General features: G+C 41.4%; 2 protein-coding genes across 2 annotated transcripts; one reads left to right on the top strand and one right to left on the bottom strand.

Moving 5' to 3' along the window:
* Positions 1–1,471: 1,471 nt before the first annotated feature.
* On the top strand, positions 1,472–5,855 carry rnf26 (ring finger protein 26). Its single transcript, XM_085380615.1, has one exon. It carries the CDS (start codon positions 1,931–1,933, stop codon positions 3,287–3,289), a length of 1,359 nt encoding a protein of 452 aa, XP_085236741.1. The 5' UTR covers positions 1,472–1,930; the 3' UTR covers positions 3,290–5,855.
* A 6,395-nt stretch (positions 5,856–12,250) lies between these two features.
* On the bottom strand, positions 12,251–15,274 carry c1qtnf5 (C1q and TNF related 5). Its single transcript, XM_085380800.1, has 2 exons — positions 15,030–15,274; positions 12,251–14,944 (listed from the first exon to the last, which is right to left on the bottom strand). Exons 1-2 carry the CDS (start codon positions 15,259–15,261, stop codon positions 14,424–14,426), a joined length of 753 nt encoding a protein of 250 aa, XP_085236926.1. The 5' UTR covers positions 15,262–15,274; the 3' UTR covers positions 12,251–14,423.
* Positions 15,275–15,308: the final 34 nt, after the last annotated feature.

Here is a 15,308-nt window from a genome sequence, read left to right as displayed (position 1 = left end):
AAGAAAAAAAAGAAAAGCATTTTTCATGTTAAATAAACATTGTTCATGTTTCAGCTGCTTCCTTATGGGTTGCCATAGTGGATCATCTGCCTCCATCTCACAATATCCCTCTCATTCTCCTCCGTCACACCAACCTCTGCCTGTCGTCTTTCACTACTTCCATGAATCTCCATATTCAAAACCCTGTCTAATATATCTATTATCCCTTCTTTGCACATAGCCAAACCATCTCAGCCTTGCCTTTCCAACTCCAGCTCCACCTGAGCTGTCTCTCTGATGTACTCATTTCTAATCCCGTCTATTCTGGTCACTCCCATTCAAAAATCTTAGCATCTTCAGCTCAGCATCGTGTCTCTTTGTTAGTGCCACCATCTCCAAACCATACATCGTAGCAGATCTCACTACCATCTTGTAAACCATCCCTTTCAGTCTTACAGTTATCCTTCTGTCACTCCTCTCCACCAATTCCACTCTGTCTGCACCCTCTCTTCTTCACCTCTCCTGCGTGTTGCCTGTCGCTTTAGATGCTCTAGATTTTAATTCATCTACCTTCGCTACCTCTACTCCTTGCATCTTCACTGCTGCACCTGCTTCCCTCTCATTCACACAGACTTTCATTCTTCTCCTCTTCAGTATATTCCTTCATCTCTGTCTTCCAACAAATCATTTTGATCGTCTAACTCTAAATGTGACTATAAACATGGGCATAACTTTGTGCTGAACACTGGGGGGTGGGGGGGGGGGGGGGGGGGGGTCAAGATCTCTGTCTAAATAAATAAATAAATCTGGGTAAATTCCCAGATGATTAAACATGCAACTATTTTGCTGGTAATAACTGAAATGAGTAAAGAAAACCATCAGCCTTTTTATCCAAGATAATTCAGAAATTTATTGGGGGGGTGGGGGGGTATATTGGCTGGGTCTGATTATTTGACTATAAATCACAAGCCTAGAATTATTCTGTATTTAGTAAGATTTGAAACTAGCAGGAAAAACCATAAACTCATTAGGAATGTGCTTCCTGATGCTCCAGGTCATTTTCACAGATGTAGAGTATAACTTCATTTTGAAAGCAGAGAAGTTTCTGGACATGAGAGGGAATGTAGATTTAAAGCAGAACATGAGGTTCACTCGTGAGACCTTGAAATGTGTTCATCTTTATATACACTTCACTAATGCTAGAAGTCACATTAACATTCAGTGTCGTAAATTTTGTTTAGTTTAAAAATAATGAAAAAGAGCAACAACAAATAAAAATGATTAAAAAAATAGAAGAGGGTGTGAAAACCCCCAAAAAAGTTAGTTTGATTAAGTCAATTTTATCAATGTTATGGACAATGCGTAATTTTATTTCTGCATATATTTTTAATATGTTTTGAATGTGCGACTTTTTTTCTAAATCCACTTTTTTCCCGCTTGTAAACACCGGGGACACTGTGCGCATGCTCAGCTTAACGACGCACATACGTAAGCTCACTCGACCAAAACAAATATGGCGGATACAGTAATGATGGTAAAGACTCCAAAACCTTTTGTCTGTTTTTCCCTCGGTTTTTCTTGATTTCGTTTATGGGTTCGGCCGTTTTATAAAGTCGTCGTTGAGCCGGAGAAGTGTTTTTGGGTGGTAGTTTGACCGGACACCCAACAAAACGAAACCTAGAATATAAACGGAAGTGTGTGGACCTTTTTTGAAACTAAACATCCGCCTGTGCAGCGCGTGTTTGCTGTGTTATGTCGTTATTTCAGTGCATGAAAAATGGGGAAAACATGAAAAATAAAGACGTTGAGGTTCAACGACACGAAGAATGGTGTGCTGATTGAGAGGACCAACAATATGTAACTCAAAGCAAAGAAAGGAGAAATGGACTTAACGTGGATACAACCTGAGAGCACCGAGTGGTAAACAGTAATACTTTACAGAAATATTACCATGGGTTTGGTGAACTTTGTCATATCCACTGTAGGAAAATGTCTGGATGCTCTCTGCTTACTACTGGACCTAAACTTTGTCATCGTCCACACCGTGGTGCAGACTCTCCTGGCAGTTATCACCTTCATAACCAGCCTGCCCAGCCTCCTTTATAACTCGGTGCTGGAGCTGGGAAACCTCGTTCTGCTTTGCGCTGTGTCCACCGCGGAGGCGACATCAAACCTAGCTCACAGCACTGTGGCTAATCTGGGGAGCTTGTTGCTGGCTCTGGAGGGGCTCCTGGAGAGCTTGAAGATGGTGGGTTACCTGTCTATGCACGTCCTACTGCGTGGAAAGGAGCACTTGTGTCGAGGGCTGCTGTCAGTGATTGAGGGCTGTGGCATAGCAGTCAGCCTGGTGGTCTATTTTACCAACACAGTGGTAAACTTTGTGCTTATCGCTACCCAGAACGTCTACTTGGCTTTGGTCAGCATGTGGCAGACGGTTTCCACCCCACTGCAGAAGGCGCTGGAGCTCACGTTGACCTGTTTCACCTTTCTGTACAGCAGCCTGGCCGGCACATCAGCTTTGCTATGGACACCCTGCAAGATGGTTTTGGACTTCCTGGTTTCACTGGTGCACATGTTCATTAGCATCTTCATACTGAACATCTACGGCCTCGTGCTCACCATTACTATTGCACTGGCCACCACCGCTTACCTAAACCCGGGACTGTCCCGACAGATTGCTGTGCGCGTTGTAGAATATATAAACTCCTTTTCACTTCTCCGTAGATTATGTTTGGCTCTCAATTGCATCACTTCAGCCTTACTGTGCTTGCCTCACTTTATACGCCGTAACGTGCAGTACCTGCAGAGGATCCTCTATCACATCTACCGACTGGAGAGACGACTTTGGCAGCAGTTGTCTCACCAAAGCAGCCTGATTGGCCTGATGCTCCGACCACATCTTCACAGGCATAACAATAACAGCAACAACAGAGCTGGAGGTGACGGTGACCCTGGGGAAGAGAGGCGGGACCCACCAGATGGTAGAGCAGGAGATGGAGCCCACCAGGAGGTGCTCAATCCAGTTTTACCCTCCTCCAGCACAGACAAGCAGCTAAAGAAGAAGTCGCGTTCAGGCGAAGATGGTAAACCTCTGCCAGCTGAGAGTCTGCTGACTCTGCTGAAGGAACAGGAGGAGAGGAAGAAGTGTGTGATTTGTCAGGATTGTGCCAAGACAGTGGTGCTTCTGCCTTGCAGACACCTCTGCTTGTGTAGAGACTGTACACAGATTCTTTTAAGGCAGCCCATCTACCAGCAGAACTGCCCGCTCTGTCGGCAAATGATCCTCAACACCATGGACGTGTATCTATGAGGGACCAGCCAAAGTGGATCAACTGGTGTCTGATACCAAGTAGCCTCACAGCCTATCAGTATCTACATGTATAAGTTTTACCACCACTGAGCTTTACTATATAAGGTTTCTTTTTTGTCTTTTCACTTAAATGGGACTTAAGTGAAAAGACCAGACCAGACTTGTTAAACATACTGGATAGCTCTGGATTATTTGGGAATTGAGAGATTTAATGATAGTAAGAAAACAAAAAGTCACCAGGTTGTCTTCTGGTGTCAGATGCGTGCACACGTTAACAGCACATGTTGTGCCCTGATTCCATACTATACACTAAATGTAAACAACACATAGTATGTACAAGTTCTCATGGTAAACATTTTCTGTGAGTATGCAAGAAGTCAACATATTTATATGTGCACAATATTTGTGCCATGATGCATCACAAAAGTGATACAGCTGTATACATTTTGAGAGAAAGCCAGAGGTTTTGTTTTTTCAGCTGTAAGCACCTCTTTGTGCATTTTGCATCAAAAATGTAAACACAAGCTTCTTTTTCTCACATGACGCCTTGGAAAATATCAGAATTCGTTCTGTTCTCACTTCTGAGAATATTCCTTAGTTTAGGTGAGGTAGCAGCGTGGGTACGCCTTGCTTGCTTAATTCTACGCATTATTTTCCACTCCGTTCCTTCAGGCATCATATAAACTTTATACCCAAGGAGCTAGAAGTGTAAAAAAATCAATTTTCAGAATGATCTCTGTTCAGGGATGCAATGCTTACAATGCTTTAAATATCAGTCACGTGTGCAACTGTGTGTGTGTGTGTTTGAGCTTTGCTTTAATTTTTGCCTTCCCAGTGTAAATCCATACTCAAATCCTAGAGTTAGTCTTGAGTTTGGGGGCAAGTCTCTAATTTAAGAGTAAGCTGTGTCTGTTGCTGTTTGCCACAGGGACGCACTGATTAATCAGCCACGCATCAGCTGTTTGCCAGTGTTAACCTTGTTGATTGCCTGCTACCCATTTAAGATGATAACTACAGTGGCCCTGCGAGGTCAAACGGACTGCAACTAAAGAAACATCAGCAAATAGAGAAAGAAAAGACTGCAAAAATACAACAAAAATAGAAAAAAACATTGCCAAAGCTAAAAAAAATTAAGTTTTTAGTTTCTGGGGAAACAACTATTTGATGCAGCAGCTGTGGAAGTTACAGAAACCAAAACGTGAAGGATTGCACTGAGACACACTCGACAGAAGCAAAAGATTCATTATCGTTGTAAAGGAGAAGCAATGCAAGGCAGTACATATTGTTTTAATCACACAATTCATACAGTACTGTAGATGTATGTTTGCTGTTAGCTGTTTACTGTTAGCTTGTCACTTCCACAGCTGTCCTGTCACGTTATTGTCTTCCCAAAAACACTTTAGTTTTCTTTGGTGTTTTTTTTTCCCCTTTAGTTTTTCCTTTAACAGTGTTGTTTCAGTTTCTGCTGTGTTTTGCGTGCTTTTACAGAATTTTTCAGTTTACTGGTGGGTTTCTTTTAAGATGCATTCATTTGACCACTCAGAGTTCTTAGGTTTGGTCAACTGAATGCTCAAAAACAAGGTGGTTAAGAGGTCTAGTATATTCTTAAAATTGTTTGTTTGTTTTAAGTTTCCCTGGCACAAATGGAGTATTAAATTAAAGTAAAATCGGTCCAAATTTCACCTTCAGTGCATCTCTCGTGTTCCAGTGTCGCTACATTGAGCCTCAAAAAAAAGCTTTTCTACCACTCATGTCTTAAATTGTTGTGATTTCAGTGGGCCAAGCTGTGAAGGAAGGAAGCTAACACTGTGCTTTTACTTTATTAGTGAACACATAATTCCACATGCTGTACGCATGAATGTTGTATGTATAAATGCAGCTTTCACCCTTTAGACCAGATTCTGTGAACCACTTCACCATTTTGTCTTTCCAGTCAGGCTTGATTCCATTTATTGTATCTTATTTCTTCCAGCTGATAGGGTCTTTCCTGTCCTCTGCCAGAGGTGAGTTACAGTCACAACTGACAAGTAATCCATAAATGGTTTTCCCTTTCTTTTGACATTGCTGTAAAACTGATTTCTGTGGTATAAAAGGACCATAAACAAATAAGGATTTTGCAATTTAATTTGCGGTTGTTTCTCCCTTTTTTTTCTGTTTCATTTAAAATATTAAAATTGATTTATGTTAAAAGTTTACAGGACGATATTTTGTCACCAGTTATTGCGTTGTTATTGATGGTGGGTGGTGTAGAGTCAGATATGGAGAAGTTGTGTAATGGAAAATACTGATGATGTCATGTTTTCTACTGCAGGTGAAAGCGGTCTCGGTGTCAATTTGGAAGATTATTCATGATTCTAGAGCCTGTAGTCAGAATAGACCGCTCTCAGGTATTTCTAAAGCACCAATGGCAGTCCTAACTATTTCAGTGGGTAGAAACACATGCTGATTGCTGAATGTATGAACTGTGTGAGCAGTGAAGGACTGAGTTAATGACATGAATGTGTGTTATGTTTTTTAAATTGCCATGTGACTGTCTTGTGTTTGTAATAAAATAACAATCCCTGAAACTGAAGCTCTTCATCCAAGTGAATGTTTTTGTACGATTTTACCTGCAGAGGATTTTATTAAACAACCCATTAATTCATTAATCTATAGCATCGAACACCAAAAAGAAGTTTTAAGACCATCTTAAAATGCTTTGTCCAAACAGCTGTGCAAAGATGTGCGGTTTCATAGAAAACTGATTATTAAGTACACCAGTTCAGCTCCTCATTAATGCAAATATCTATAGACAACCACATGGCTGCAGCTCAGTGCATTTAGGCATCTTGACAACCATGTTCAAAACGAGCAACAGAATGGAGGAAAAGGTCATTTTAGGTGACCCTGATCAGCCGGTCTTAGGTTTTTCCATACAACCATCTCTAGGATTTACAGAAAATGGTCTGAAAAAGGGAAAATTATCCAGTGAACTGCAGTTTCTCGGGGTGAAAATGTCTTGTTGAAGTCAGGTTGAAGTAGAATGGTCAGACCCTTTTGAACTGATAGGAAGGCATCCTGTGAAAGGTGTGTAGTATCCTTTGGAGCATCTCTGAATGCACAACATGTCAAGGCAGATGAGCAACAGCAGCAGAGGACCACACTGGGTGCCACTCCTGTCAGCTAAGAACAGGAAACTGAGGCTATAACAGAAGATTGAAAAACATTGCCTGATCTGATCAGTCGTGCAAGATATATCTTGATACCTGAAGTATTGTTCATTAGGCTTTTTTATTCCATAGTCGTTGAAAGAACAAATAGGTAAGATAAATAATAGAAGATGAGATTTGCTTTTAAATTTACAAATGTGAAACAGACAACTTGCTCTGACGTCGATCTTAATACATTTCTTTTTACATAAGGCACAAAATCTGCCAGCTGTACAAAGTGAACTGCAGAGGATGCAACTCTGGACAGTTGATGACATCGGTCATTTCAGGACTGAGGCTCTAAAATAGGCTAAATCTCCCTTCAGGTGAATTTTGAGGGAAGATCCAGTCTCAGGAAGGAGGGTACCACCTCTAGTTGAATGCCTCATGCTGTTTCTGTAAACATGTTTCCAAGTGAGCACAGATGCAAAAAGTATATTAAAACTAAAAAGAAAATAAATATTGCGAATGAACATCCTGTGTTCTTCCATGTTTTAGTACTGTGACCATGAAGTTGGTCAAAACTGGCTGACGAAAATGTGACAGGCTAGAAAAGCTTGACGGTTACTGTTATTTCCTGCAAGAAAAAAATAATTCACGTCTGTTGTGACACATCAGACACAAAGGGCGGTTTGGGGAAATGAGTGTAGCTGTGATTCAGGTGCAGCACATGAGAGGAAACAGCCACACTCAGGAAAGGCGTTTAAAAAAAATAAAATAAAACATGTAAAAGAATAACCACAGGTGCAAATAATAAAAGTATCGATGACTGAGTCACACGCAGCACTGAGAGTCGCAGTGTTGTTCACTGTGGCTGTCATTAAATAGCACAGCCAGCAGTACTGTTAATACCCACACCTGTACTTCTCTCGCTATATGAAAATTCTATTCAATTTTATTTATATTGCGCCAAATCACAACAACAGTTGCCTCGAGGCACTTTATTTATAAGGTAAAGACCCTATAACAATACTGGAAAACAGAGAAAACCAAAACAATCATATTAGCCCGTTAAGCAAGCACTTTGACGAGAGTGAGAAGGAAAAACTCCCTTTTAACAGGAAGGGTATGTATAAAGTAATACAGACTTGTTACACATTTATTTTACTTATGGTAGCAAAGATGATGCAACAGTTCAGAGATAGTTTAGCTTTCACGTCTTTTGATTCTGAAGATAAAGGAACTGCTTTGTGAATGAGGGTGCGTGTCTGGAGCTTGCAGAAAGGCTGCAGGATTAAGGGGGGAAAGGGGTCCTAATGGCCAGCTGGGAATACTACTATAATCCTACTACAATTCATCAGAGCCTTGTGGCTTACAGCTTCAGAGGCTTCATTCTCATTCCCAATGTTCCCTCTAAAAATATCTCCATATTAAACATCTGCTCAGATTTTTAAAGTCCACCTTGACCTCCATAAATATAATTCTAATGTTTCTTTTTGCACTTAAACTATGTTGCTGTTAAATCATTCTGGCTCTGGCTCAGCTGGAGACAATAAGACTTATTATTTAAATGACAGAGAGGTGAGGTTGCTACCTGACCCCCAACCTCAACAGACTGTAAGACACCAAAAGCAAATCCGGGTGCTATTTGTTGTCTCCTGACCTGTGAGCCCAGCCTCAGCAGTGTTTATGTTTGTTGCAAATGAGGGTGGTGTTAACAGAGGAGAGGAAGTTTGATGTCAGGAGAGGAGCAAGAAGAAGTAAACCGAGGCGAGCAAAATGCTCCGGGGATCTGACCTCTTCCTTCTGACCCCGGTGGTCTTGCAGTGTGGGAAAATCTCAAACTCCAGCACGCTCATCTTTGACTCATTCAGGCTCTACTTCTTCTGATTTTAAGCACCATCTAGGTAAAGGTTTAGAGCCACTGTGGCAGAGACAAGGAAGAAATGGGCAGCTCATTAGCCTCAGCCTCAATCCTAACCCTCACTCTACTGTAATTAAGAGATTTGTTGTAATGAATCCAACTAATCCCGATAGCCTTTAATAAACAGAGTTTGTGATGTATGGGCAGCTCAGAGGCTGAAGCTGGTAACCACTGAAGGAGGAAGCTGGATGGTAGCAGATCCAGCAGTTTTGTTGATACTTCGTGGTACTGTGATACCTTGAGCTTTAAACCAAAGAGAAGCACTTGCTACTTTTTGCTATGGCTGAAAGACTACTGAAAACAAAAATAGGCAGTGATGCTGATTTAAATGTAGTTCTTATAAGAAATATTCAGACCATGATTTGTAACACTGACTCTGTGAATGTAATGCAGCTTCTATTTTTAAAAAACACTAATCAACAGAAAATGGGCCATAATGTCAGCGTGAAGAAAAGTACAAGTGTTTGTACAAGTCCCTTTGACGGGACACACCCAAATCGTTTGTTATTTCTATGCCCATTGAAACTTTCTGGTCAAGAGGGACATAAAAGATCTGATTACAGTACTGTACAAAAGTCTTGAGACACTCCTTATTTCTTAACATGTTGCTGGGGAAAGGGAAAACAGATGTAGTGATTTATTGAAACAGTATGTGAGACTGAGCAGACTGGTGTGATTGTCTTCATTATTCAACACAGCCTGAACTCTCTTAGACAGTTTTTTTTTTTTGTAATTTATATACGTAGTCTTCAGGAGTAGTTCTCCATGCTTCTTAAAGGACATTCAAAGCTCTTCTTTGGATGTTGGCTGTGTTTTGTTCTGTTATCTGTCAAGATGATCCCACACTGTGTCAATAATTTTGAAGTTCAGCTCTGGGGAGGCCAATCCATGGATGACTGTGCTCCACTGTGTGTGTTTCACTGCACTAGCAGTGTGTTTGGGATCATTGTTTTGTTCAAGTGTGAAACCATTGACAGTCAAATGGTTTTGCATGGAGAGTCACAATCTCACAGACATTTCCACGAATGATGTCCAAACCACGACAGAGCCTCCAGTGTGGCTACAGATGGCTGGAGACACTCACTGTTGTACCTCTCTCCTCAGCTCCTCTGCACATAGTGATGACACTTTGAACCAAAACTTTCAAATTTGGAAAGTTTCATCACTCCATCAGACCCGTTGCTACTGATTTTTCAGTCCAGTTCTTGTGTAACATAGCATGACAAGACCTTTTCTGCCTGTTTCCCTTTCTTAAGAATCGCTTCTTGACAACTATCCTTCCACTGAGACCGTTTCTGATGAGGCTTCATCGAGCAGATAGTAGATCAAACAAAGGGTCAAATACAGCTCTCAGATCCTGTGTCAGGTCTTTGCTGGATTTAGTTCCCATTTCTTGAGGGCATGACTTTCAGATACTATTCGTGATTAAAGATACAATTTAAAACTGGTTGTTTGCTAAGTTTTCTGTATTGTGTAGACACAACAATGGTTCACTCCTACAGTTACAGTTGAAAATCTCTACAACACGATTTAAATTCTAAATTTCTTTACAAGGTAGACAGACTGCACCATGACAGGAAGCATGACAGGAGACTTTTGAGAAGCACCGGTGCAATTTAAACTCATAAATTGCATCCTAATTTCCTTCGGGATTAATAAAGTATTCTGATTCTGATTCTGATTAAACTCCTGGATGTTATCAGGTGAAAATATGAAGTTCTCCTGGCGGTTGAATCATCATTCAGCCTACATGCTGACATGCAGCCAGTTCAAAACTCCATTTAGTACTCACACATTTTCACAGTGAGTCCTAATGTTACACCAGCTTTCATACATTCATAATGAACAGAGAAGAGCACAGAGTGAATCGCGAGGTTCACGTATTGATCTGTCTAAAGTACGTCTGAGCTGCTTCACAGATGTGGGTTTGTTTTATGATAACAGTTACTCTAATATAGATCCCGTCTATCAATATAGATACATTTGTATGCATGCATGCAAGTGTTTTTGTCTTAAATAATCTGATGTTTACAATTTTAAAATATTTCATTGTTTCTAATTGTGTTTTTGTGTTTCAGGAGCAGGAAATAAAGTATCTTGTTTCTCTTGTCTAGCTTGTCAAGTGTGCATTCTGTTAAAATGAGAAGAAATGTTTAGTAACTAAGGGAGTCCCTTTGTGACATGATGGAGAGTAGCTACTGGGTCACAAACTGAACTAATAAAATGTTCATTCCTGTGCAGCGTGGGTCTATTTTAACATCAGCAGCTTCTATTGAACGCATCATAAAGGCACCTCAGGAGTGTCAATACTGCTGGCTGAAATCATGAGTCCTGCCCAGACACTGTGAAGTAACAACACTATGAAGTTTGCAGGCAGTGGTGCTGAATAGCGGTGCAACACTGCCCCCTGCTGGATGAAGTGTTTCCATCAGCTCTAGACAAAATATGCAGCTTTGAGCAAAAGAATGGCAGGGCTATAAATACACACGGGGGTAATCAGGGGAATAGGACACAAGAGGGTAAGAAGACAAAACTGAAAGTGTAGCATAATATAATCTAAAATCATGTTACTAGTTTCTTCTTTTTCTTCTTCTTCTTTTTTCAGCTGCTCTCTTTAGGGGTTGCCACAGCAGATGCAACATCCTCTTCTGTCCTTTTCTTTTCCTCATGCCAAGTAGCTCCATCTTCAACATCCTTTGTCCAATACATCTGGTATCTCTTTTTTCCACATGTCCAAACCGTCTCAGTCTTGCCTCTCTAATTGTCTCCAAATTGTTACACTTGAGCTGTCCCTGCACTCTGTGTGTTGTGGTCACATCTTCAGCTCTGCCACCTCCTTCTCAGCCTCCTGTCTTTTTGTTAGTGCCACCGTCTCCAAATCATGCACCATCTTGTAAACCTTCTCTTTTACTCTTGCTGCTATTTCTCTGTTACAAATTACATGTGACTCTAGTCTCCACCTGCTCCATCCTGCCTGCACTCTCTTCTTTACCTCTCCTGTGCTCTGTCATTGCTTTGAATGGTTGAAACCAGGTATTTAAACTCATCCACCTTCCCTACCTCTACTCTTCTTTGCTTTTACACCTCCCTCCTACAAGTGTATTCAGTCCTGCTTCTACTGACGAGGAAGAGTAAATCATGACCTTACTTCAATGAACAAATAAAATCAGACAAAAATTAATTTTAGATCTTTTCTTTCTTCTTGGGTGCTTTGATTTGTAGCTTCTTTATCTGCAGCTACATCTTAATCCAAATGTCAGACTCTCATCTTCTTTTTCTGAAGTGCCCAGTCTGTATTTTAGTGAGTGATGTCACTGTCTGCTTTACCCTCAATTCTAAGCCTCAACATAGCGATGAAGGCTGTGAACTAATGGAAATAACTGACGTACGCCAAGGGAAAACTTATTAACTCATTGCATCCTTCTCCCTCCCCGAGCGGGAATAGTTAGAAGGACCCATCTGGAGCTTAATATTGTATAGGGGTTTGACAGAGAAATAAGAGAATAGCATTTCATCATGTCTGAGTGTATCTAACAAGGCTTTCTCGAGCTCTGGTCTTGTCGGAGTTTATTCGAGAAAATAAACAGTTCAGCCCCAGATCTCAAGAAACAGAGGGAGCGGCTCATCTGAGTAAACCATGAGATTAATTCACACCCACGATTATTGTTGGGAGGAGAGAGAGATGCTGACTAACATCAACCAGCTCGCAGTGTATCTGTCAGGGTACTTAGAGCGTTTGGTGAACTCATTAGGCAGAGGTACCTAGCATGAATCCAGTGGAAAATGAATATTTTCCAGCCTTTTTCATTTGGGTATTTACTTTAGCAGTTTTCTGCCTTTGGGAATTAAAGCAAAGGACTTGGGCATTATTCATAGAAATGCCATGTGAAAGCACTTTATGCAACTTTACACTAGAGAAACACTACATTTTGACTTCAGTACATTTGGTTTTTACTTTTCAGATTAAGATGTTACATTAAATGCATTAAATTTAAATATACAGTCGTGTGAAAAAAAGTGTTTGCCCCCTCCTGATTTCCTTTTTTTGTATGTTTGTCACCCTTAAATGTATCAGATCATCAAACACATTTAAATATTAGACAAAGACAACACAAGTAAACCCAAAATGTAGTTTCTAAATGAAGTGGTATGTATCGCATCTTTGGAAAGTTATGTTCAATTTCTATAGCCACATCCTGCCACACCTGCCACACCTTTTCTTAAACAAGAAATTGCTTAAATAGGACCTGCCTGACGAAATGAAGTAGACTTCAAGATTCTCAAAAGCCAGACGCCATGCTGTGATTCAAGGAAATTTGCAAACAAATGAGAAACAAAGTAACTGCGATCTCTCAGTCTGAAAGGGTTGTAAAGTCATTTTTAAAGCTGTGAGACTCCAGCAAACCACAGTCAGAGCCTCCCAGGAGTGGCAGGCCGACCAAAATTACACTGAGAGCACAGCAACGACTCATCCAAGAGGTCACAAAAGACCCCAGATCAACATTTGAAGGATTGCATGCCTCACTTGTCTCAGTTATAGTCAGTGTTCATGACTCCACTATGAGAAAGAGACTGGGCAGATTTCCAACGCTGAAGGAAGATAAAGGCTCGTCTCAGTTTTGCTAGAAAACATCTTGATTATCCCTTCAGATGTTTGGGAAAATACTCTGTGGAAGACAAAATTGTAACTTTTTGGAAGGTTTGTGTCCCATTACATCTGGTATAAAACGAACATCATACCAACAGTAAAATATGGTGGTGTCAGTGTGATGTTCTGAAGCTGTTTTGCTGCCTCAGGACCTGGAAGACTTGCTGTGGTAAATGCAACCATGCTCAATTAGCTGTCTGTTCCTGACCTGTTCCTGACCTCAAACTGAAGCGCACTTGAGTTCTGCAGCAGGACATTGATTCAAAACACACCAGCAAGTTCACCTCTGAATGGCTTATGAAAATCAAAATGAAAACTTTGACTTGTGGCCTAGTCAAAGTCCTGACCTGAATCCAACTGAGAAGCTGTGGCATGACCTTAAAAATGCAGTTAATGCTCGAAAACCCTCTAAAGTGGCAAAGACGAGTGGCCCAAAATGCACAGTGCTGAAAAACACTCACTGCCAGCTATGACAAATGCTTGATTGCAGTTGTTGCTGCTAAGAGTGGCCCAACCAGTCATTAGGTTTAGGGGGCAATCACTTTTTCACGCAGGGCCATGATGGTCTGAATTTTTCCCCCTCTTTATAATAAACATCTTCATTTTCAAACAGCATTTTGTGTTTACTTGTGTTAAGAATACTAAACCCAAAAAACTTTTATTTTGTATTTTTGACCTTCTTGAAACATCTCACAACCTCATACATTTATTTGCAACTATTAATGAGGGAATAGACTGTATATAAAGTAGTTAAAACAGGTTCCAGATTTTCCATTCATTTATAATTATTACTAGCCCTATTATCTTACACTAGATTACATCCACAGCAGAACGAGGGCTTTTAACACATTTATAAGAGTATATTTTTCAAATCATTCTCATGCATTGCTTTTTTTAAATAGCAGTATCAGGGGTAGTTTTACTGTTTTCCATTTGCACTTTGTCTTCAGTGAAGTATTTGAGTTCTTTTCCCTCTTAAAATCAGGCAGGGATGTTATCAGAAAGAGTCTCGACTTTCCTGTTTGGAGTTAACTGTGCAGCTCCAGCCTAATGCCTGATCCACTTTCATTCATGGCCAGAGACATACTTCAGTCTAATGTGTTTTCAAAAGTCTAAAAATGTATTAATGTCTCGCGTTAGAGCTGTAGACACTAAAACAAAATGCAATAGAACAGTGGCATAAAGGCTGTTTGAGAATTTGTGGCCTGACATCTGTTAGAAGAATTAACTGTCAGCAGTTTAAAAGCTGAAAGTGCAGAACAGACACAGAGTAAACTGTACCGTTCATTGTGTGCGCCTCAGTACACCATGTGCTATTCGGGTTACATTGCCTGGTGTGTTCTTTATTTATTACACAAATACAGCTGTATCGTGTCACGGATGATTCACTTGTCTGTCCAGAATGTCTCAGTAAGGAAATAAAAGCGGCACATGTCAGGCAAACACAGCAGAGTTTTTCCAGTCCGAGTACACCAAGAAGCCGGTGAAGCTGCTGTCTGTCTTGGTGCTGGAGTAAAATCCATTGTACTCTGAGAGAGCCATCTGCACCCACACCTGATCGCCGGGGATGAGGTGAAGCAGGGAGCCGCCTGAAAGAGATGCTGGTTTAGGCCAGTTGCCATAAAACTGAAAATAAGAAGCCACAGCGTGTCCGTTCTTCATCAGGTCGAACTGCAGGCTGGCGCGGTACACCGTGGCGTGGACGGCAAAGTAGTAGACTCCAGGGACTTTGCAGGTGAAGCGTCCCGTCTCTGAGTTGTAGTCGCCTTGTTCATTGATCAGGATGGTGTCAAAGCGGACTGCGTCGCCCACATTCAGGGGCGAGGTTTGGCCCTGAGAGAGTTTGACACTGAAGGCGGATTTAGGAGCCACTGCACACTCGCCCGGCTGCCCCCTTTCCCCCTTTTCTCCAGGGTCACCCCTGTCTCCAGTCAGGCCTCGCATTCCTGTCTCACCTGGAGAGGAGGAGGAGGTGCACAAATATGAGAATCCTGCACCGATTTATCACATGCTCACAAACAAATCCATATAAGTACGTACCTGGGGCCCCTCTCTCCCCTCTCTCCCCCTTTTCCCCAGGAGCAGCATCCCTCCCATCCCTCCCATCTCTCCCTGGCTGACCAGGACTGCCATGAACCCCAGGAGAGCCTGGGATACCAGGGTGGCCAGTACACAGACTGGGGGGGATCTTATTGTCCTCTAACTGGTTGGAAAGATGGACTTGTAGGACGAGGAGGGAGGGGAACAGGGACAAGAGTCTGAGTGAGGTCATTGCAGTCTCAAGGCTGAGAGAAAACGAGAAATGGAAAAAAAACAGAT

This window comes from Rhamphochromis longiceps, linkage group LG14 (assembly GCF_057381845.1).
Source record: "Rhamphochromis longiceps isolate RC_006_pf linkage group LG14, R_longiceps_female_GT1.1, whole genome shotgun sequence".
Taxonomy (NCBI): domain Eukaryota; kingdom Metazoa; phylum Chordata; class Actinopteri; order Cichliformes; family Cichlidae; genus Rhamphochromis; species Rhamphochromis longiceps.
Note: the sequence above shows the minus strand (reverse complement) of the source record. Positions and strands in the feature narration are given on the sequence as shown.